The 18,668-nt window shown below is 49.0% G+C and overlaps 1 protein-coding gene across 1 annotated transcript in view; it reads left to right on the forward strand.

Moving 5' to 3' along the window:
* The window catches only part of LOC142312573 (uncharacterized), a 152,141-nt gene that overhangs the window by 10,369 nt on the left and 123,104 nt on the right, over positions 1-18,668 (forward strand). Inside the window, 2 exon segments of the mRNA XM_075351564.1 lie at positions 9,651-9,830; positions 9,913-10,036. Of these exon segments, the coding sequence (XP_075207679.1) occupies positions 9,651-9,830; positions 9,913-10,036 (304 nt within the window).

An 18,668-nucleotide genomic window follows, 5' to 3' on the forward strand; every position in this document is an offset into this window, starting at 1 on the left:
CAGCCTGATCCTGACTCTCGGGATCGACGGACCGGTCCTCTGGGTTCAGACCCCAGTTTACTGTCTCAGGGTCCGATATTCCATCCGGACCCCCAGAAACTCAAGTTGGCTGCCTGGCTTCTGAGGCCCGGGTACTGAAGGCCCAAGGACTTTCTGACAAGGTCGTGGCTACTCTACAGAACAAAAGTAAACCGGTGACTAATAGTATTTACAATAAAATCTGGATGAGATTTTCCTCCTGGTGTGGTTCTCGGCCTCCTGACCCGCTCCGGCCTAACATTGCGCAGATTCTCGACTTCCTCCAGAGTGGATTAGACTTAGGCCTTCGGCCCAGCACCCTGAAGGTGCAGGTCTCGGCGCTCGGTGCAGTCTTTGACACGGCTCTGGCAGATCATCGCTGGATACGCCGTTTCTTAGAGTCCGCTAGTAGGCTCTGTCCGCGGCAGAGGGTCCTGACACCTTGCTGGGATCTCAATGTGGTCCTTACCGGACTATCTCAGTCGCCCTTTGAGCCTCTGTCCTCCTGTAGCATCCGTTCTCTCACAAGACTGCCTTTCTCATGGCTATTACGTCCGCTCGGAGAGTCGGGGAACTTCAAGCATTGGCTATTCGGGAGCCTTACCTGACCGTCAGAGATGACAGCATTGTCTTTCAGCTGGACCCTTCCTTCCTTCCCAAAGTGGTTTCGGATTTTCACCGTTCTCAGTCCATCGTCCTGCCTTCCTTCTGTCAGCATCCTAGGACTCCGGGGGAGGAAGTGTTCCATTCTTTGGACGTTCGTCGGACAGTGTTGCGCTACCTAGATATTACTGCACCTTGGCGTATTGATCATAACCTATTTATCCAGCCCTTTGGTCGAAATAAGGGCAGGAAGGTGGCTAAGAGTACTGTCGCCAAGTGGATTGTGCGGGCCATTAGAGATTCCTACCTCGCTCAGCATCTGTCTCCGCCTACCGGATTTACGGCGCACTCCACCAGGGCTACCTCTGTCTCCTGGGCTGAACGGGCAGGGGCTTCTCCTGAGCAGATCTGCAAGGCGGCTACGTGGTCTTCCCTCCATACTTTCACGAAGCATTATCGTTTGGATCTGGATTCCAACAGGGATTTGGCTTTTGGCAGGAAGGTCCTGCAGGCTGTGGTCCCCCCCTAGGTATCAATTCGTTGGTATTCCTCCTATGCTGTCGTGGAAGGGACTAGAGAAATAAGAATTATTCTTCTGTTAATTCGGTTTCTAGGACCTTCCACGACAGCACGTAATTCCCTCCCTTATCCTCGATATTCCTGGATATGTTTGCACTTCTCATATGCTATGGGTTCTTTGTAAGACACTGGCTATGGGGGGTGGGAGGGTCCTTTTTAACCTCTTGTGCTTCCTGTCCCAATTAGGGCGTGGAGAGACAACCTCCTATGCTGTTGTGGAAGGTCCTAGAAACCGAATTAACGGTAAGAATAATTCTTATTTCAGTTGCTCTAATAAAATATTCTAATTTTCTGAGATAATGACTTTTGGGTTTTCATTGGATATAAGCCATAAACATTTGAAATACATCCCTCTGTGTGTAATGACTCTCTATAATATATAGGAATAGATCCCTCTGTGTGTAATGACTCTATATAATGTTTCCCTTTTTGTATTGAATTACTGAAATAAATTAACTTTTTGATTATATTTTATTTTATTGTGAAGCACTTTTATCTAAAGGTTAAGGAAAATCTAGAAGCAGATTACCTCAGTCGTCACTGTATAAACCAGGACTTTGATCTTTAAACCCGGCAATATTTCGGGAGATTACTCACAGATCAGGGTTCCATTAATAGACTTGTTGAAAATCGTTGAAAACATCGGAGCATTTTTTTTCCCTAAACCAAAAACCCTTCTCCAAGAGTGGCTCAGGGGGTGGGTTTATTCTTTCCTTACCATGTTTTTTATTCTGATTGTTCTAAGGAAGATTCAGACGGACTGCATGGAAGTATTTTTCATTACTCCCTTTTGGCCCAGAAGGACTTGGTTCACATGGCTACACCTGATGATGATAGGAGACCTGTGGGTCCTTCCAGAGATCCAAGACCTTCTATCCCAGGGTCCATTTCTGAATCCCAATCTAATGAGCTTGCATTTGAGCCGCAGCTCTTAGTGGCCAGGGCATTTTCGGAGAGTCTTGCCTCCACTCTGATGAACTCTAGGAAGAAAATAACTGCTATCATTTACGCTAAGGGTGTAGACTAAATTTTTAGATTTTTATTACAGCTAAATACTCGTGAAAATAATCCGATTCCCTGGTCAGTCACTTTGTAATTCCTACAGAAGGGGCTAGAAAAAAGTGTCAAGCTAAATATGCTTAAAGGTCACATTTCAGCCTTAGGGCTTCTTTGCAATTGTAAAATAGCAGATCAACATTGGGTAGTGAGATTTGTTAAAGCCGTGGATCTGTCTGTGGTTCTACCTCAACCTCGAACCTTGGGATCTTAACCTAGTTTTGAAGGCCCTGTCTAGAGCCCCATTCAAGCCATGGTCTTAATGCACTGTCAGGGTTCTGACAAATAAGTCTGGTCTTTTAGTTGCCCTCACATCGGCCAGAAGAATAAGGGAGCTACAGGTTTTATCAGTAAACTGACCCTTTACAAAAATCCTTTTGGATAGTGTACCTTAGTTCCATAATCCACTATCCATTCCACTATCCATTTTGGATAGTGTAGTATTTAGGACTGATTGAGGACTTACATAGAAGCAACAAAGAGTTGCGGGAGATCTACCTCCCTCTTTAGTCTCTTTCAGGATCACGGTAGAGACCAGGTAGCATCGAATGGGTCTTTTGGCCAGATGTGTGAATACATGGATTTCACTAGCATGCACAGCAGGGAGTCATGATCCCCCCCCCCCCCTTTAAAAAGTTTGAAAGCACAACTTACTAGGTCTGTATCCACATCTTGGTCAGAAAGAGAAGCCTTTGTTGACTAAATTTGTAGGGCAGCCACATGATCTTCACCTTCCTTTTTTAGGCACTACAGGTTGGATGGATTGGGGTATTGATAAGCTTTCCTTTGGGAGAAAAGTTTTGCAAGCGGAGGTCCTTCACTATGGGATTGCTCTGTAATCCCTCCTTAGTGCTGTTCTGAGGAAGGGAAAATATATAATTACTTACCGGTAACTGTTTCCAGACCCATAACAGCACCTTTTTTCTTCCTTCCTTCCTTTTTTTATATTCCTCTTTAGTGGTGTGTTACACTGCTTGAGTCACAGGGGGTCGGGAGGAAAAAAGGGGATATATATTTAATATAATATTAGATTTCCCTGGGGTGGATCCTCTCTCCTTGGTGGTGCTGTTGACATGGGTCGGAAGAAGGGAATTTTGTTTACTTACCGTAAATTCCTTTTCTTCTAGCTCCAATTGGGAGACCCAGACAATTGGGTGTATAGCTACTGCCTCCGGAGGCCACACAAAGTATTACACTTAAAAGTGTAAAGCCCCTCCCCTTCTGCCTATACACCCCCCGTGGGATCACGGGCTCCTCAGTTTTAGTGCCAAAGCAAGAAGGAGGAAAGCCAATAACTGGTTTAAAAAACAAATTCAATCCGAAGGAACATCGGAGAACTGAACCATTTAACATGAACAACATGTGTACCTGAAAAAACAAAAAATCCCTAAGGAAACAGGGCGGGCGCTGGGTCTCCCAATTGGAGCTAGAAGAAAAGGAATTTACGGTAAGTAAACAAAATTCCCTTCTTCTTTGTCGCTCCATTGGGAGACCCAGACAATTGGGACGTCCAAAAGCAGTCCCTGGGTGGGTAAAATAACACCTCGTGATAGGGCCGTAAAACGGCCCTTTCCTACATGTGGGCAATCGCCGCCTGAAGGACTTGTCTACCTAGGCTGGCGTCCGCCGAAGCGTAGGTATGCTGATAATGCTTGGTGAAAGTGTGCAGACTCGACCAGGTAGCCGCCTGGCACACCTGCTGAGCCGTAGCCTGGTGCCGTAATGCCCAGGACGCACCCACGGCTCTGGTAGAATGGGCCTTCAGCCCTGAGGGAACCGGAAGCCCAGCAGAGCGATAGGCTTCAAGAATTGGTTCTTTGATCCACCGAGCCAGGGTGGATTTGGAAGCTTGCGACCCTTTACGCTGACCAGCGACAAGGACAAAGAGTGCATCCGAGCGGCGCAGGGGCGCCGTGCGGGAAATGTAGATTCTGAGTGCTCTCACCAGATCCAACAGATGCAAATCCTTTTCACATTGATGAACTGGATGAGGACAAAAAGAAGGTAAGGAGATATCCTGATTGAGATGAAAGGGGGATACCACCTTAGGAAGAAACTCGGGAACCGGGCGCAGAACCACCTTGTCCTGGTGAAACACCAGGAAGGGAGCTTTGCATGACAGCGCTGCTAGCTCGGACACTCTCCGAAGAGACGTGACCGCTACTAGAAAGGCCACCTTCTGTGAAAGGCGAGAAAGGGGAACATCCCTCATAGGCTCGAAAGGCGGCTTCTGGAGAGCGATTAGAACCCTGTTCAGATCCCAAGGTTCTAATGGCCGCTTGTAAGGAGGGACTAAGCGGCAAACCCCCTGCAGGAACGTGCGTACCTGAGGAAGTCGGGCTAGGCGCTTCTGAAAAAATACAGATAGCGCTGAGACTTGTCCTTTAAGGGAGCCGAGCGACAAACCTTTTTCCAAACCGGATTGCAGGAAGGAAAGAAAAGTAGGTAATGCAAATGGCCAGGGAGAAACTCCCTGAGTAGAGCACCAAGATAAGAAAATCTTCCACGTCCTGTGGTAGATTTTGGCGGACGTTGGTTTTCTAGCCTGTCTCATGGTGGCAATGACCTCTTGAGATAATCCTGAAGACGCTAGGATCCAGGACTCAATGGCCACACAGTCAGGTTCAGGGCCGCAGAATTCAGATGGAAAAACGGCCCTTGAGACAGCAAGTCTGGCCGGTCTGGTAGTGCCCACGGTTGGCCTACCGTGAGATGCCATAGATCCGGATACCACGACCTCCTCGGCCAGTCTGGAGCGACGAGGATGGCGCGGCGGCAGTCGGACCTGATCTTGCGTAGCACTCTGGGCAGCAGTGCCAGAGGTGGAAACACATAAGGTAGCCGGAACTGTGACCAATCCTGAACTAAGGCGTCCGCCGCCAGAGCTCTGTGATCGTGAGACCGTGCCATGAAAGCCGGGACCTTGTTGTTGTGCCGGGACGCCATTAGGTCGACGTCCGGCATCCCCCAGCGGCGACAGATCTCCTGAAACACGTCCGGGTGAAGAGACCATTCCCCTGCGTCCATACCCTGGCGACTGAGGAAGTCTGCTTCCCAGTTTTCTACGCCCGGGATGTGAACTGCGGATATGGTGGAGGCCGTGTCTTCCACCCACATTAGAATCCGCCGGACTTCCTGGAAGGCTTGTCGACTGCGTGTTCCGCCTTGGTGGTTGATGTATGCCACCGCTGTGGAGTTGTCCGACTGAATTCGGATCTGCTTGCCTTCCAGCCACTGCTGGAAGGCTTGTAGGGCAAGATACACTGCCCTGATTTCCAGAACATTGATCTGAAGGGTGGACTCTTGCTGAGTCCACGTACCTTGAGCCCTGTGGTGGAGAAAGACCGCTCCCCACCCTGACAGACTCGCATCTGTCGTGACCACCGCCCAGGATGGGGGTAGGAAGGATTTTCCTTTCGACAATGAGGTGGGAAGCAGCCACCACCGAAGAGAATCCTTGGCCGCCTGAGAAAGGGAGACGTTCCTGTCGAGGGACGTCGACTTCCCGTCCCATTGGCGGAGAATGTCCCATTGTAGTGGACGCAGATGAAACTGCGCGAAAGGGACTGCCTCCATTGCTGCTACCATCTTCCCTAGGAAGTGCATGAGGCGCCTCAAGGGGTGCAACTGGCCTTGAAGGAGAGATTGCACCCCTATCTGTAGTGAACGTTGTTTGTCCAGCGGAAGCTTCACTATCGCTGAGAGAGTATGAAACTCCATGCCAAGATATGTTAGCGATTGGGCCGGGGTCAGGTTTGACTTTGAAAAGTTGATGATCCACCCGAAACTTTGGAGAGTCTCCAGCGCAACGTTCAGGCTGTGTTGGCATGCCTCTTGAGAGGGTGCCTTGACAAGTAGATCGTCTAAGTAAGGGATCACAGAGTGTCCCTGAGAGTGCAGGACTGCTACTACTGCTGCCATGACCTTGGAGAAGACCCGTGGGGCTGTCGCCAGACCGAAAGGCAGAGCTACGAACTGAAGGTGTTCGTCTCCTATAACGAAGCGTAGAAAACGCTGATGCTCTGGAGCAATCGGCACGTGGAGATAAGCATCCTTGATGTCTATTGATGCTAGGAAATCTCCTTGAGACATTGAGGCGATGACGGAGCGGAGGGATTCCATCCGGAACCGCCTGGTTTTCACATGCTTGTTGAGCAGTTTTAGGTCCAGAACGGGACGGAAAGACCCGTCCTTTTTTGGCACCACAAACAAATTGGAGTAAAAACCGTGACCTTGCTGCTGAAGAGGAACAGGGATCACCACTCCTTCTGCCTTTAGAGTGCACACCGCCTGCAGAAGAGCATCGGCTCGGTCGGGAGGCGGAGACGTTCTGAAGAATCGAGTCGGAGGACGAGAACTGAACTCTATCCTGTACCCGTGAGACAGAATGTCTCTCACCCAACGGTCTTTGACCTGTGGCAGCCAAATGTCGCCAAAGCGGGAGAGCCTGCCACCGACCGAGGATGCGGAGAGAGGGGGCCGAAAGTCATGAGGAAGCCGCCTTGGTAGCTGTTCCTCCGGCTGTCTTTTTTGGGCGTGACTGAGCCCGCCAAGAATCTGAGCTCCTCTGATCCTTTTGAGTCCTTTTGGACGAGGAGAATTGGGACCTGCCCGAGCCTCGAAAGGACCGAAACCTCGACTGTCCCCTCCTCTGTTGGGGTTTGTTTGGTCTGGGCTGAGGTAAGGATGAATCCTTACCCTTGGATTGTTTAATGATTTCATCCAATCGCTCACCAAACAGTCGGTCTCCAGAAAATGGCAAACTGGTTAAGCACTTTTTGGAAGCAGAATCTGCCTTCCATTCCCTTAACCACAAGGCTCTGCGTAAAACCACGGAGTTGGCGGACGCCACTGCCGTACGGCTCGTAGAGTCCAGGACAGCATTAATAGCGTAAGACGCAAATGCCGACATTTGAGAGGTTAAGGATGCCACTTGCGGAACAGATGTACGTGTGACAGTGTCAATCTGCGCCAGACCAGCTGAAATAGCTTGGAGTGCCCACACGGCTGCGAATGCTGGAGCAAACGACGCGCCGATAGCTTCATAGATGGATTTCAACCAGAGCTCCATCTGTCTGTCAGTGGAATCTTTAAGTGAAGCCCCATCTTCCACTGCAACTATGGATCTAGCCGCAAGCCTGGAGATTGGAGGATCCACCTTGGGACACTGGGTCCAGCCCTTGACCACGTCAGGAGGGAAGGGATAACGTGTATCCTTAAGGCGTTTGGAGAAACGGTTATCTGGATAAGCGTGGTGTTTCTGGACTGCCTCCCTGAAGTCAGAGTGGTCCAGAAAAGTACTCAATTTACGCTTGGGATACCTGAAATGGAATTTCTCCTGCTGTGAAGCTGACTCCTCCACTGGAGGAGCTGAGGGAGAAATATCCCACATTCGATTGATGGACGCTATAAGATCATTCACTATGGCGTCACCCTCAGGTGTATCCAGATTGAGAGCGGTCTCAGGATCAGAATCCTGATCAGCCACCTCCGCTTCATCATAGAGAGAGTCCTCCTGCTGGGACCCTGACCAGTGTGATGATGTCGAGGGCCGCTCCCAGCGAGCTCGCTTAGGCCGTCTGGGACTGTCGTCCATGTCAGAGCCTTCACCCTGGGATGCATGGGACACCCCCGGAGCCCGGAGTTGTTCCAACTGAGGGGGACCAGGAAGCAATGATTCAACAGTGCCCATGGTCTGAGTAACCGGTCTGGACTGCAAAGTTTCTAGAATCTTAGCCATAGTCACAGACAATCTATTAGCAAAAACTGCAAACTCCGTCCCCGTCACCTGGACAGTGTTCACAGGTGGTTTTCCCTGGGTCACCTCTAGCAGAGACCCCGGCTGAGCAAGTGCCACAGGGGCCGAACATTGCACACAATGGGGGTCAGTGGAACCTGCCGGTAGAATAGCCTCACATGCGGTACAAGCAGCATAGAAAGCCTGTGCCTTGGCACCCTTGCTTTTTGCGGACGACATGCTGTTGTCTCCTCTGAGCAATCTAGGAGGGTATATCGCCAAGAATAGCGACCGTACAGTGCAATGTATAGTATACAAGCATAAAAGTACAAATTAACACTTCGGCGCTAGTGGGGTCAGCACCTCAGGTGCTGCTTACCGCCCGCTCAAAAGCGGGTGTGTGGTCGCCAGAATCCCGTGTCTGGGTCTCCCAGAGTTTGTCTCCCCTCTCCAGCTCCGACTGCACACAGGAATGGCTGCCGGCGTCCTGTGAAGAGGGGCGTACCGTGGGCGTGCCTCAGACAAAGTGCGGGAAACTGGCGTCCCACTGTGCTCAGTGAGGGGGCTGGAGTATGCAAAGCAGACTCCAGCCCTCGGCGCTGACGTCCTGTACAGCGTCCCGCCCTTCACCTGACTGGCAGGCCTGGGGGCGGGAAAGCAACGAGACTAGGCCGCAAAAGCCGGGGACTCGATTTATAAGCGCGGCCGTCATATCAGCACGGCCAGCGCGGAAGTCCCCGGCGCACTACAAGTCCCAGCCGCGCCGCAGTGTAAAACTGACAGCAGCGGCCGGCGCGGCAGTCCCCAATACATTAACTAACTCATCCAAGCTGTAGTGAGTAGTGGCACAAGCGCGCAGCGCTGTTGTCCCCAGCGCACTAACACACCCAGCAATGCTGCAGTGTGTCTGCGCGCGGTCTGTACGGGGACACAGAGTACCTTGACGTAGCAGGGCCCTGTCCCTGACGATACTCAGCTCCATATCCAGCAGATACCCCAGTGGCTGTGGATGGAGCACGGTCTCAGTGCCTGGAGACCGGTAGGATCCCACTTCACCCAGAGCCCTAAGGGGGATGGGGAAGGAAAGCAGCATGTGGGCTCCAGCCTCCGTACCCTCAATGGATACCTCAACCTTAACAAACACCGCCGACAAAAGTGGGGTGAGAAGGGAGCATGCTGGGGGCCCTAGTAAGGGCCCTCTTTTCTTCCATCCGACATAGTCAGCAGCTACTGCTGACTAAACAGTGGAGCTATGCGTGGATGTCTGACCTCCTTCGCACAAAGCTTGAAAACTGAGGGGCCCGTGATCCCACGGGGGGTGTATAGGCAGAAGGGGAGGGGCTTTACACTTTTAAGTGTAATACTTTGTGTGGCCTCCGGAGGCAGTAGCTATACACCCAATTGTCTGGGTCTCCCAATGGAGCGACAAAGAAAACCTAATTACCGGTAAGTAATTATTTATTTTTTACTCCTGTATTTTATTTGATTGTTTTATTTATTTTTTTGTATTTCTGTGGAAATGTGGTGTAATTCTAGGTTAAATTTATGCAGAAATATGCAAAATTCGGAGGGATTCACAAACATTTAAGCAGCATTCTAAGTGGAGGAATGATAGAAATGTCTGCAGTGAGATTTATTATTCTCTTTCCATATTCAGGATTACACGGTGGTGAAGAAGACATCTAGTGAGCACTCTCAGGCCCCTATGCCTAAGGGATGGGGAGGAATCCTGAGCTCAATCCCGGGGTCTCCACCGCACCCCCGGATACATGAGGACATCAATGACCAGAAGATCCTAGAACTCACCTACAAGATGATTGAGCTGCTGACTGGAGAGGTGACACTGCTGGGAATGCTGGGGCATTATACAGTAACGCTATGAAGGGATCAGGGGATGACGGTATCATTGTATGTGTCAGGTTCCTATAAGGTGTCAGGACGTCACCGTCTATTTCTCCATGGAGGAGTGGGAGTATCTAGAAGGACACAAGGATCAGTACAAGGACGTCATGATGGAGGAGCACCAGCCCCGCACATCACCAGGTAATAGGGCTAAATACACACATCTGTTAAACGGATTTGTCGCTTTAGGGAATTCTTTAAAAATTGACAAGCCACTGAAGAAAAAACTTTCATAAAGATAAAAAATAAGTAATATTCACCTTACTGATCCTCTCTGTTGATGCCTCTTCTGGGTCCCTTACATGTCACTGTACTGCACAGTATAGATGGACCAGTGACTTCTGCCATCAATCACTGGCACAGGAGCAGTGGTCACTGCTGTGGCCAATGATGAGACCTCTCCGCTTCCTCCATTGTGGCACACAGCCCCTGCGCTCGTGTCCTGGATGCAGAGTGTCTGGTCACAGGCTCCTTCATATTAACAACGGGAGCGGTGTGTGGTCAGAAGACACGGCTGTCATAAGAGGTGTCAAAAACAGAGCAGGACGTCTGATAAAACTTTAGTACAGTTGTTACAATAATATATATATATATAATATTTACACAATATATACTTGTGTAAAAATAAATAATTTAAAAAAAATGATGTAGCACTCCACGGTATTTTTTATTCTCAGCGCAGATAAAGCGGACGGCTATGGGCTGCCACCCCCATCTGCCTGGCTTTACCTTGGCTGGCAATCAAAATACAGGGAAGCCCATTTTTTTTTTTTTTTTAATTATTTAAATAATTTAAAAAAAAAAAAACAAAACGCGTGGGCTCCCACCATATTTTTATCGCCTGTCAGGACAAACTAGGCAGCTCGAGGCTGGGATTCTCGGCAGCCCGCAGCCGCCCCTGGAAATGGCGCATCGTTTCTTAGCGCCATTTCCAGGCACTTTACTCGGCTCGTCTGGCAGCCCTGGTGCTGGGTGGCTCGTTGGGGAAAAAAGGGGTTAATACCAGCTTTGTATTCTGAGATGGTACTAAGCCCGAAATTAATGGTGTCACACCAAATTAGACGTGGCCACCATGAATTTCTTGTAAACAGTAAAAAAAAACACAACACAGAGATTTTTTTTTTTATTAGAAATAAAACAAAAAAACATTTAGAGATTCCATCTTTATTATAAAAACAATCCTTAGTCGAACGTAATCCATAGGGAGAGCATTGCCAGCTCTGCTTCATCACTGTGCACAGACAGCGTCTATACAGAGTAAGAAGCAGGCTGACACTTGCGTATGACTCGTGCAGTCTCGCATGGGCATCACCCCGTACTCTCCAGACATAAGCATCTCAGCTACATGGAAAGACATGCAGCCGACTGCTCCTGTCAGCAGAGTATGCAGCCATTTCGAGTGATGTCGATGCGACACTAGCACAGTGACAGTCAAAATTCCGTTAACAAGACCTTCGATTACGTCATAGCCATGTGACCAGTCTGTAAGCCAATGTCTGTACAACATTCACACCAGACTGGTCACATGGCTATGACTTCACGTAAGGTACTGTAACCCGAAGAATACAAAACTGGTATTAACCCCTTTATTACCCAGCGAGCCACTCAGCACCAGGGCCGCTGGACGAGCTGGGTAAAGCGCCTGGAAATGGCGCTAAGAAACAATACACCAATTCCAGGGGCAGCTGCAGGCTGCAGTTTTTAGTGTGGTGGGCCCAAAACGCTTGGGTCTTACCACGCTGAGAATCCAAAACCCCAGTTGCCTGGTTTTACCTGACTGGCGATCCAAATATGGCGGGAGCACACACATTTGTTTTTTAATTATTTTTTTAAATAATTAAAAAACAATTAATAGGCTTCCCTGTATTTTGATTGCCAGCCAAGGTAAAGCCAGGCAGATGGGGGTGTAGCAGTCCGCTTTATCTGCACTGAGAATTAAAAATACCACGGAGCGCTACGTCTTTTTTTTATTTATTTATTTTTACCCTACTATATGTGTATAGATGCTGGAATGTATGGATTGGTTTCAGGTTAGTCCAACAGCCAATCACAGACGCCCACTCTGAGACAGCATCTGTGATTGTTATTTTAACAGTAAAATAAATCAACACAGAGAAAAAAATATTTTATTAGAAATAAAACAGAAAACATTTAGGACTCCATCTTTATTACCTAAAATAAACCCCTCCGACGTAGTCCAAAGATGGGCGAGCATGTTCAGCTCTGCTACATCTGTGCAAGGAAACAAACACAGATCTGCTCACACAGACTCAGCTAAGAGCAGTCAGAGACTTCACCCGAGTGCATAGCTGATGCCGGTCAGCTGTGCCCCCGGGGCCGTGTAACGTGCACTGACACTACAGGATCTTCCGTAACATCAAAATCATGTGACCAGTCTGTAACCAATGAGGTAATACAACATTCACACCTCACTGGTCACATGGCTATGACATCATGGAAGGTCTTTATGTCAGTGCTGGTTACCAGGAGGGCACAGCAATGATCGGACCCAAAAGCAGAAGCGGACGGAAGACCTGTAAGTATAATGACAATGTTTATTATTAACTATATTCTTTATTTTACAGCCCCCTGCCCCATTCCATAACTGTAAAGTCCAAGTTCGGTGTTCGGACGCAAGATCGCGTTATCTCAGAACCCGAACAAGAACTTTACAAAATGTTCGGGCAAGGCTCCCAAAGGAGAACATCGGGGCGTTTGCCCATCCCTAGTTACTATACGTTGTGCTGGATGGGGAGGTGGTGAACAAATCCACAATTCTGTTTGTTATTTTTTAATGGTAAATATGAAGTTGAAATATGACTCTTCAGATCAGTACGATCACAGTGATGCCAATCCTGTTTATACAGTGGGTACAGAAAGTATTCAGACCCCTTTAAATTTTTCATTCTTTGTTTTATTAGACCCATTTGGTAAATTCAAAAACATTCATTTTTGTTCTCATCAATGTACTCTGCACTCCATCTTGACAGAGAAAAAAAAAGAAATGTAGAAATTTTTGCAAATTTTTTAAACAAGAAAAGAAGGTAATAAATGTAGGTTCAGCTCACCTCTATAACAATTGTGGCCGATTTAGAAGATCAGTGCACGGACAGTCAGGGGGCCAGTTCCCAGAAGCTTGAACAGGAAAGAGGTTTAGTCCAGCACCTTGAAATTAAATTATTCCAGTCCCAGGATTTTCCAGATTCTTGATAAAAAAAACTTACATATTTTTTTGGTGTGTATAAAAAAAAAATACAGCTTTTAAACACATTGCGTCTTACGCGTTTCAAGCTCTAACCGAGCTTTTACTCATAGTAATAAGTAAGTATTCAGACCCTTTCCTCAGTATTGAGTAGAAGCACCTTTGTGAGCTCGTAGAGTCATGAGTGTTCTTGGGAATGATGCAGCAAGTTTTTCACACCTGGATTTGGGGATCCTCAACCATTCTTCCTTGCAGATCCTCTCGAGTTCCATCAGGTTGGATGGTGAACGTTAGTGGATGCCATTAACAGGTCTCTCCAGATATGCTTAATTGGGTTTAGAGGCAGGAAAAAGGAAAAGGAGTGTCTCTAGCACCAAAATTGTATATATAAAATTTACAAACTTTATGCCATCGTTATTAAGAAAAAAAAAAAAATCACAAAAGGCACTACATCTTAAAAAAACAGCAGCCATAAAAACAGCAGGCATAGCAACACTGACGCGTTTCGGACAAACGATTTAAAAAAATGTCCTTACTCATAGGTGAGCACATATGGGCAGTCTGTACACTTATGTATCGTGAAGGATATTGTCAAAATGGAACCCTATGACGAGCCTTCCTGGGTCGAGAAAAAGGAATTAAAATATGCATACTAGAAGAGGAGATTGATTAGTCCTGTGTGTGACCGCTAGAAAGAGAAAAATAGACAAGCAAGAGAATGAGAATCATTGAGGACATGAAAATATATATATATTCATATCTGAGCCAGAAAAAATGTACATATATCTATGAAAACTGAATAAAAATTGTAAGAAAAATATAATATAAATATATAATATAAAATATATAATAATGAGTAAATGAACAAAGATGTTAAAGATGTTTCTTTTTTTTTTGTTTGCTTATATGTTAAAGGATGATTGTTCCCTTGATACATATACATATAGCTATAAAGTTTCGTATAAGAAGGTTTTTTTTTCCATGGAATGGCTTCCTAAAAAGACTTTTCAAAGGAATTTTGTTTTTTTTTTGTGCAGATTTAAATATATACTTGCAGGTCCTTAATGTCGTTTTAATATTGACTGGACCAATCAATCATATTTATATTTATTTAGAATAATTGCATCCATGATATACATACATATAGCTATAAAATTTGGTACGAGAAACTTGTCTTGGAATAACTTCCCAAAAAGAAAAAAAAAAAGTTCTCAAAGTTTTCAAAAAAGCTTCCTTTAACATCTATGTTCATTTACTCATTATATATTTCTTTGGCGCTCCATTGGGAAGACCCAGACAATTGGGTGTATAGCTATGCCTCCGGAGGCCACACAAAGCATTATACTAAAAGTGTAAAGCCCCTCCCCTTCAGGCTATACACCCCCCGTGCTGCTACGGGCTCATCAGTTTTCTTGCTTTGTGCGAAGGAGGTCAGACATCCACGCATAGCTCCACAGCTTAGTCAGCAGCAGCTGCTGACTATGTCGGATGGAAGAAAAGAGGGCCCATGACAGGGCCCCCAGCATGCTCCCTTCTCACCCCACTCTTGTCGGCGGTGTTGTTAAGGTTGAGGTATCCATTGCGGGTATGGAGGCTGGAGCCCACATGCTGCTTTCCTTCCCCATCCCTCAATTAGGGCTCTGGGTGAAGTGGGATCTCATCGGTCTCCAGGCACAGGAGACCGTGCTCCATCCACAGCTCCTGAGGACCCTGCTGGATAGGAGCCGGGTATCGTTCAGGGACATGGCCCTGCTACTTGGAGGTACTCTGGGTCCCCGTGGGGACCGCGCACAGCAATACTCCAGCATTGCTGGGTGTGCTAGTGCACCGGGGACCGCAGCGCTGACTGCGTTTTGTGCCACTATACACTCAGCGTTGCTGAGTGTGTTTGTGTAGGGAGACTGCCGCGCTGGCCGCCGCTGCCATGGGTATCACTGCGGCGCGGCTGGGACTGTTAGTGCGCCGGGGACTTCCGCGCCGACCGCGCTTATACGGCGGCCGCGCTTATAACTCGAGTCCCCGGCTTCTGCGGCCTAGTCTCTTTTTCTTCCCGCCCTCAGCCCTGCCAGTCAGGGGAAGGGCGGGACGCTGTACAGGGTATGGCTACAGTACAGCAGCACTGAGGGCTGGAGCATGCTTTGCATACTCCACCCCCCTCACTCTGCACAGTGGGGCACCAGTTCCCGCACTTTTCTGGGTCACGCCCACGGCTCCCTCCTCTCCTCAGGACGCTGGCAGCCATTACTCTCAGCTCTGCTAACGCTGGAGAGGACAGACAAGCTCAAAGAGACCCAGGCAGGAATTCTGGTGCCCACACAAACGCATTGCGCAGGCGGTAAGCAGCACCTGTGGTGCTGGCCCCACTAGTGCAGAAGTGTATTTATAGTTTATATGATTATAGTCTATACTTTACACTGTATGGTGCACTGTTGATTTTTGGCTATATCCCCTCCTGTATTGCTCAGAGGAGACAACAGCATGTCGTCCACAAATAGCAAGGGACAGACTTACTTTGCTGCCTGTGCAGCATGTACGGCTATACTGCCGGCAGGTTCCACTGACCCTCATTGTGTGCAATGCTCGGCCCCTGTGGCACTTTCTCAGCCGGAGTCTCTGCTAAGGGTGACCCAGGGAGATCCACCTGTTAACGCTGTCCAGGTGACAGGGACGGAGTTTGCAGTTTTTACTGAAAGACTTTCTGAGACTATGGCTAAGATATTAGAAGCCTTGCAGTCAAGGCCAGCATCTCAAGCCAGGGGCACTGTAGAATCATTGTCCCATGGTCCCCCTCAGTTGGAACAGCAATGTCTTCCCGGGGTGTCTCATGGATCCCAGGGTGAGGTCTCTGACACGGACCGCAACCCCAGACCGACTAAGAAAGCTCGCTATGAAATCCCCTCGACATCATCACAATGTTCAGGGTCTCAGCGAGAGGACTCTCTGTATGATGAAGCGGAGGTAGCTGATCAGGATTCTGACCCTGAAGCCGCTCTCAACCTTGATACTCCTGATGGGGACGCCATAGTGAATGATCTTATTGCGTCCATCAATGAAATGTTGGATATTTCTCCCTCAGCTCCTCCAGTGGAGGAGTCAGCTTCTCAGCAGGAGAAATTCCGTTTCAGGTTTCCCAAGCGTACAAAGAGTATGTTTCTGGACCACTCTGACTTCAGAGAGGCAGTCCAGAAACACCGAGATTGTCCAGATAAGCGTTTTTCCAAGCGCCTTAAGGATACACGTTACCCTTTCCCCCCTGACGTGGTCAAGGGCTGGACTCAGTGTCCCAAGGTGGATCCTCCAATCTCCAGACTGGCGGCTAGATCCATAGTCGCAGTGGAAGATGGAGCTTCACTCAAGGATGCCACTGACAGACAGATGGAGCTCTGGTTGAAATCCATCTATGAAGCTATCGGCGCGTCTTTTGCTCCAGCATTCGCAGCCGTATGGGCACTCCAAGCTATCTCAGCTGGTCAGGCGCAAATTGACGCACTCACACGTACGTCTGCGCCGCAGGTGGCGTCCATAACCTCTCAAACGTCGGCATTTGCGTCCTACGCTATTAATGCTGTCCTGGACTCTGCGAGCCGTACGGCGGTTGCAGCCGCCAATTCGGTGGCAATACGCAGGGCCTTATGGCTGCGGGAATGGAAGGCAGATTCGGCTTCCAAAAAGTGCTTAACTGGTTTGCCATTTTCTGGCGACCGTTTGTTTGGTGAGAGATTGGATGAAATCATCAAACAATCCAAGGGAAAGGAAACATCCTTACCCCAAGCCAAACCAAAAACACCCCAACAGAGGAGGGGACAGTCGAGGTTTCGGTCCTTTCGGGGTGCGGGCAGGTCCCAATTCTCCTCGTCCAAAAGGCCTCAGAAAGATCAGAGGAACTCCGACGCGTGGCGGTCTAAATCACGCCCTAAAAAGACCGCCGGAGGTGCCGCTACCAAGGCGGCTTCCTCATGACTTACGGCTTCCTCACACCGCATCCTCGGTCGGTGGCAGGCTCTCCCGCTTTTGCGACACCTGGCTACCACAAGTAAAAGACTGTTGGGTGAGAGACATTTTGTCTCACGGTTACAGGATAGAGTTCAGCTCTCGTCCTCCGACTCGATTCTTCAGAACATCTCCGCCTCCCGAGCGAGCCGATGCTCTGCTGCAGGCGGTGGACATTCTGAAGGCAGAAGGAGTGGTGGTCCCGGTTCCTCTTCAGCAACAGGGTCACGGTTTCTACTCCAACCTGTTTGTGGTTCCAAAGAAGGACGGGTCCTTCCGTCCTGTTTTGGACCTAAAACTGCTCAACAAACACGTAAGGACCAGGCGGTTCCGGATGGAATCCCTCCTCCACTCTCAGGGTCACTCTGTGATACCCTACTTAGACGATCTGCTGGTCAAGGCACCCTCTCAAGAGGCATGCCAACACAGCCTCAACGTCACTCTGGAGATTCTCCAGAGTTTTGGGTGGATCATCAATTTTCCAAAGTCAAATCTGACACCGGTCCAATCGCTGACATATCTTGGCATGGAGTTTCATACTCTTCCAGCGATAGTGAAGCTTCCGCTGGACAAACAGCGTTCGCTACAGACGGGTACAATCTCTCCTTCAAGGTCGGTCACACCCCTTGAGGCGCCTCATGCACTTCCTGGGGAAGATGGTGGCAGCAATGGAAGCAGTACCTTTCGCGCAGTTTCACCTGCGTCTCCTTCAAGGGGACTGGGCGGTGGTCACGACGGACGCGAGTCTGTCAGGGTGGGGAGCAGTTTTTCTCCACCACAGGGCTCAGGGTACGTGGACTCAGCAAGAGTCCTCACTTCAGATCAATGTATTGGAGATCAGGGCAGTGTCTCTTGCCCTAAAAGCGTTCCAGCAGTGGCTGGAAGGCAAGCAGATCCGAATTCAGTCGGACAACTCCACAGCGGTGGCTTACATCAACCACCAAGGTGGGACACGCAGTCGGCAAGCCTTCCAGGAAGTCCGGCGGATTCTGCTGTGGGTGGAAGACGATTGGTCGCAGTTTCAGCTTCCTTATGTGTTTCCTCCTCTGGCACTGTTGCCCAGAGTGTTACGCAAGATCAGGGCCGACTGCCGCCGCGCCATCCTCGTCGCTCCAGACTGGCCGAGGAGGTCGTGGTACCCGGATCTGTGGCATCTCATGGTCGGCCACCCGTGGGCACTGCCAGATCGACCAGATTTGCTGTCTCAAGGGCCGTTTTTCCATCTGAATTCTGCGGCCCTCAACCTGACTGTGTGGCCATTGAGTCCTGGATCCTAGCGTCTTCAGGATTATCTCAAGATGTCATTGCCACTATGAGACAGGCTAGGAAACCAACGTCCGCCAAGATCTACCACAGGACGTGGAAAATATTCCTGTCGTGGTGCTCTGCTCAGGCGTTTTCTCCCTGGCCTTTTGCCTTGCCCACTTTTCTGTCCTTTCTTCAATCCGGATTGGAAAAGGGTTTGTCGCTAGGCTCCCTTAAGGGACAAGTCTCTGCGCTCTCTGTGTTTTTTCAGAAGCGCTGGCCAGACTCCCACAGGTACGCACGTTCCTGCAGGGGGTTTGTCACATCGTCCCTCCT

The sequence above is a fragment of the Anomaloglossus baeobatrachus genome, chromosome 5 (assembly GCF_048569485.1).
Source record: "Anomaloglossus baeobatrachus isolate aAnoBae1 chromosome 5, aAnoBae1.hap1, whole genome shotgun sequence".
In the NCBI taxonomy this organism is placed as follows: domain Eukaryota; kingdom Metazoa; phylum Chordata; class Amphibia; order Anura; family Aromobatidae; genus Anomaloglossus; species Anomaloglossus baeobatrachus.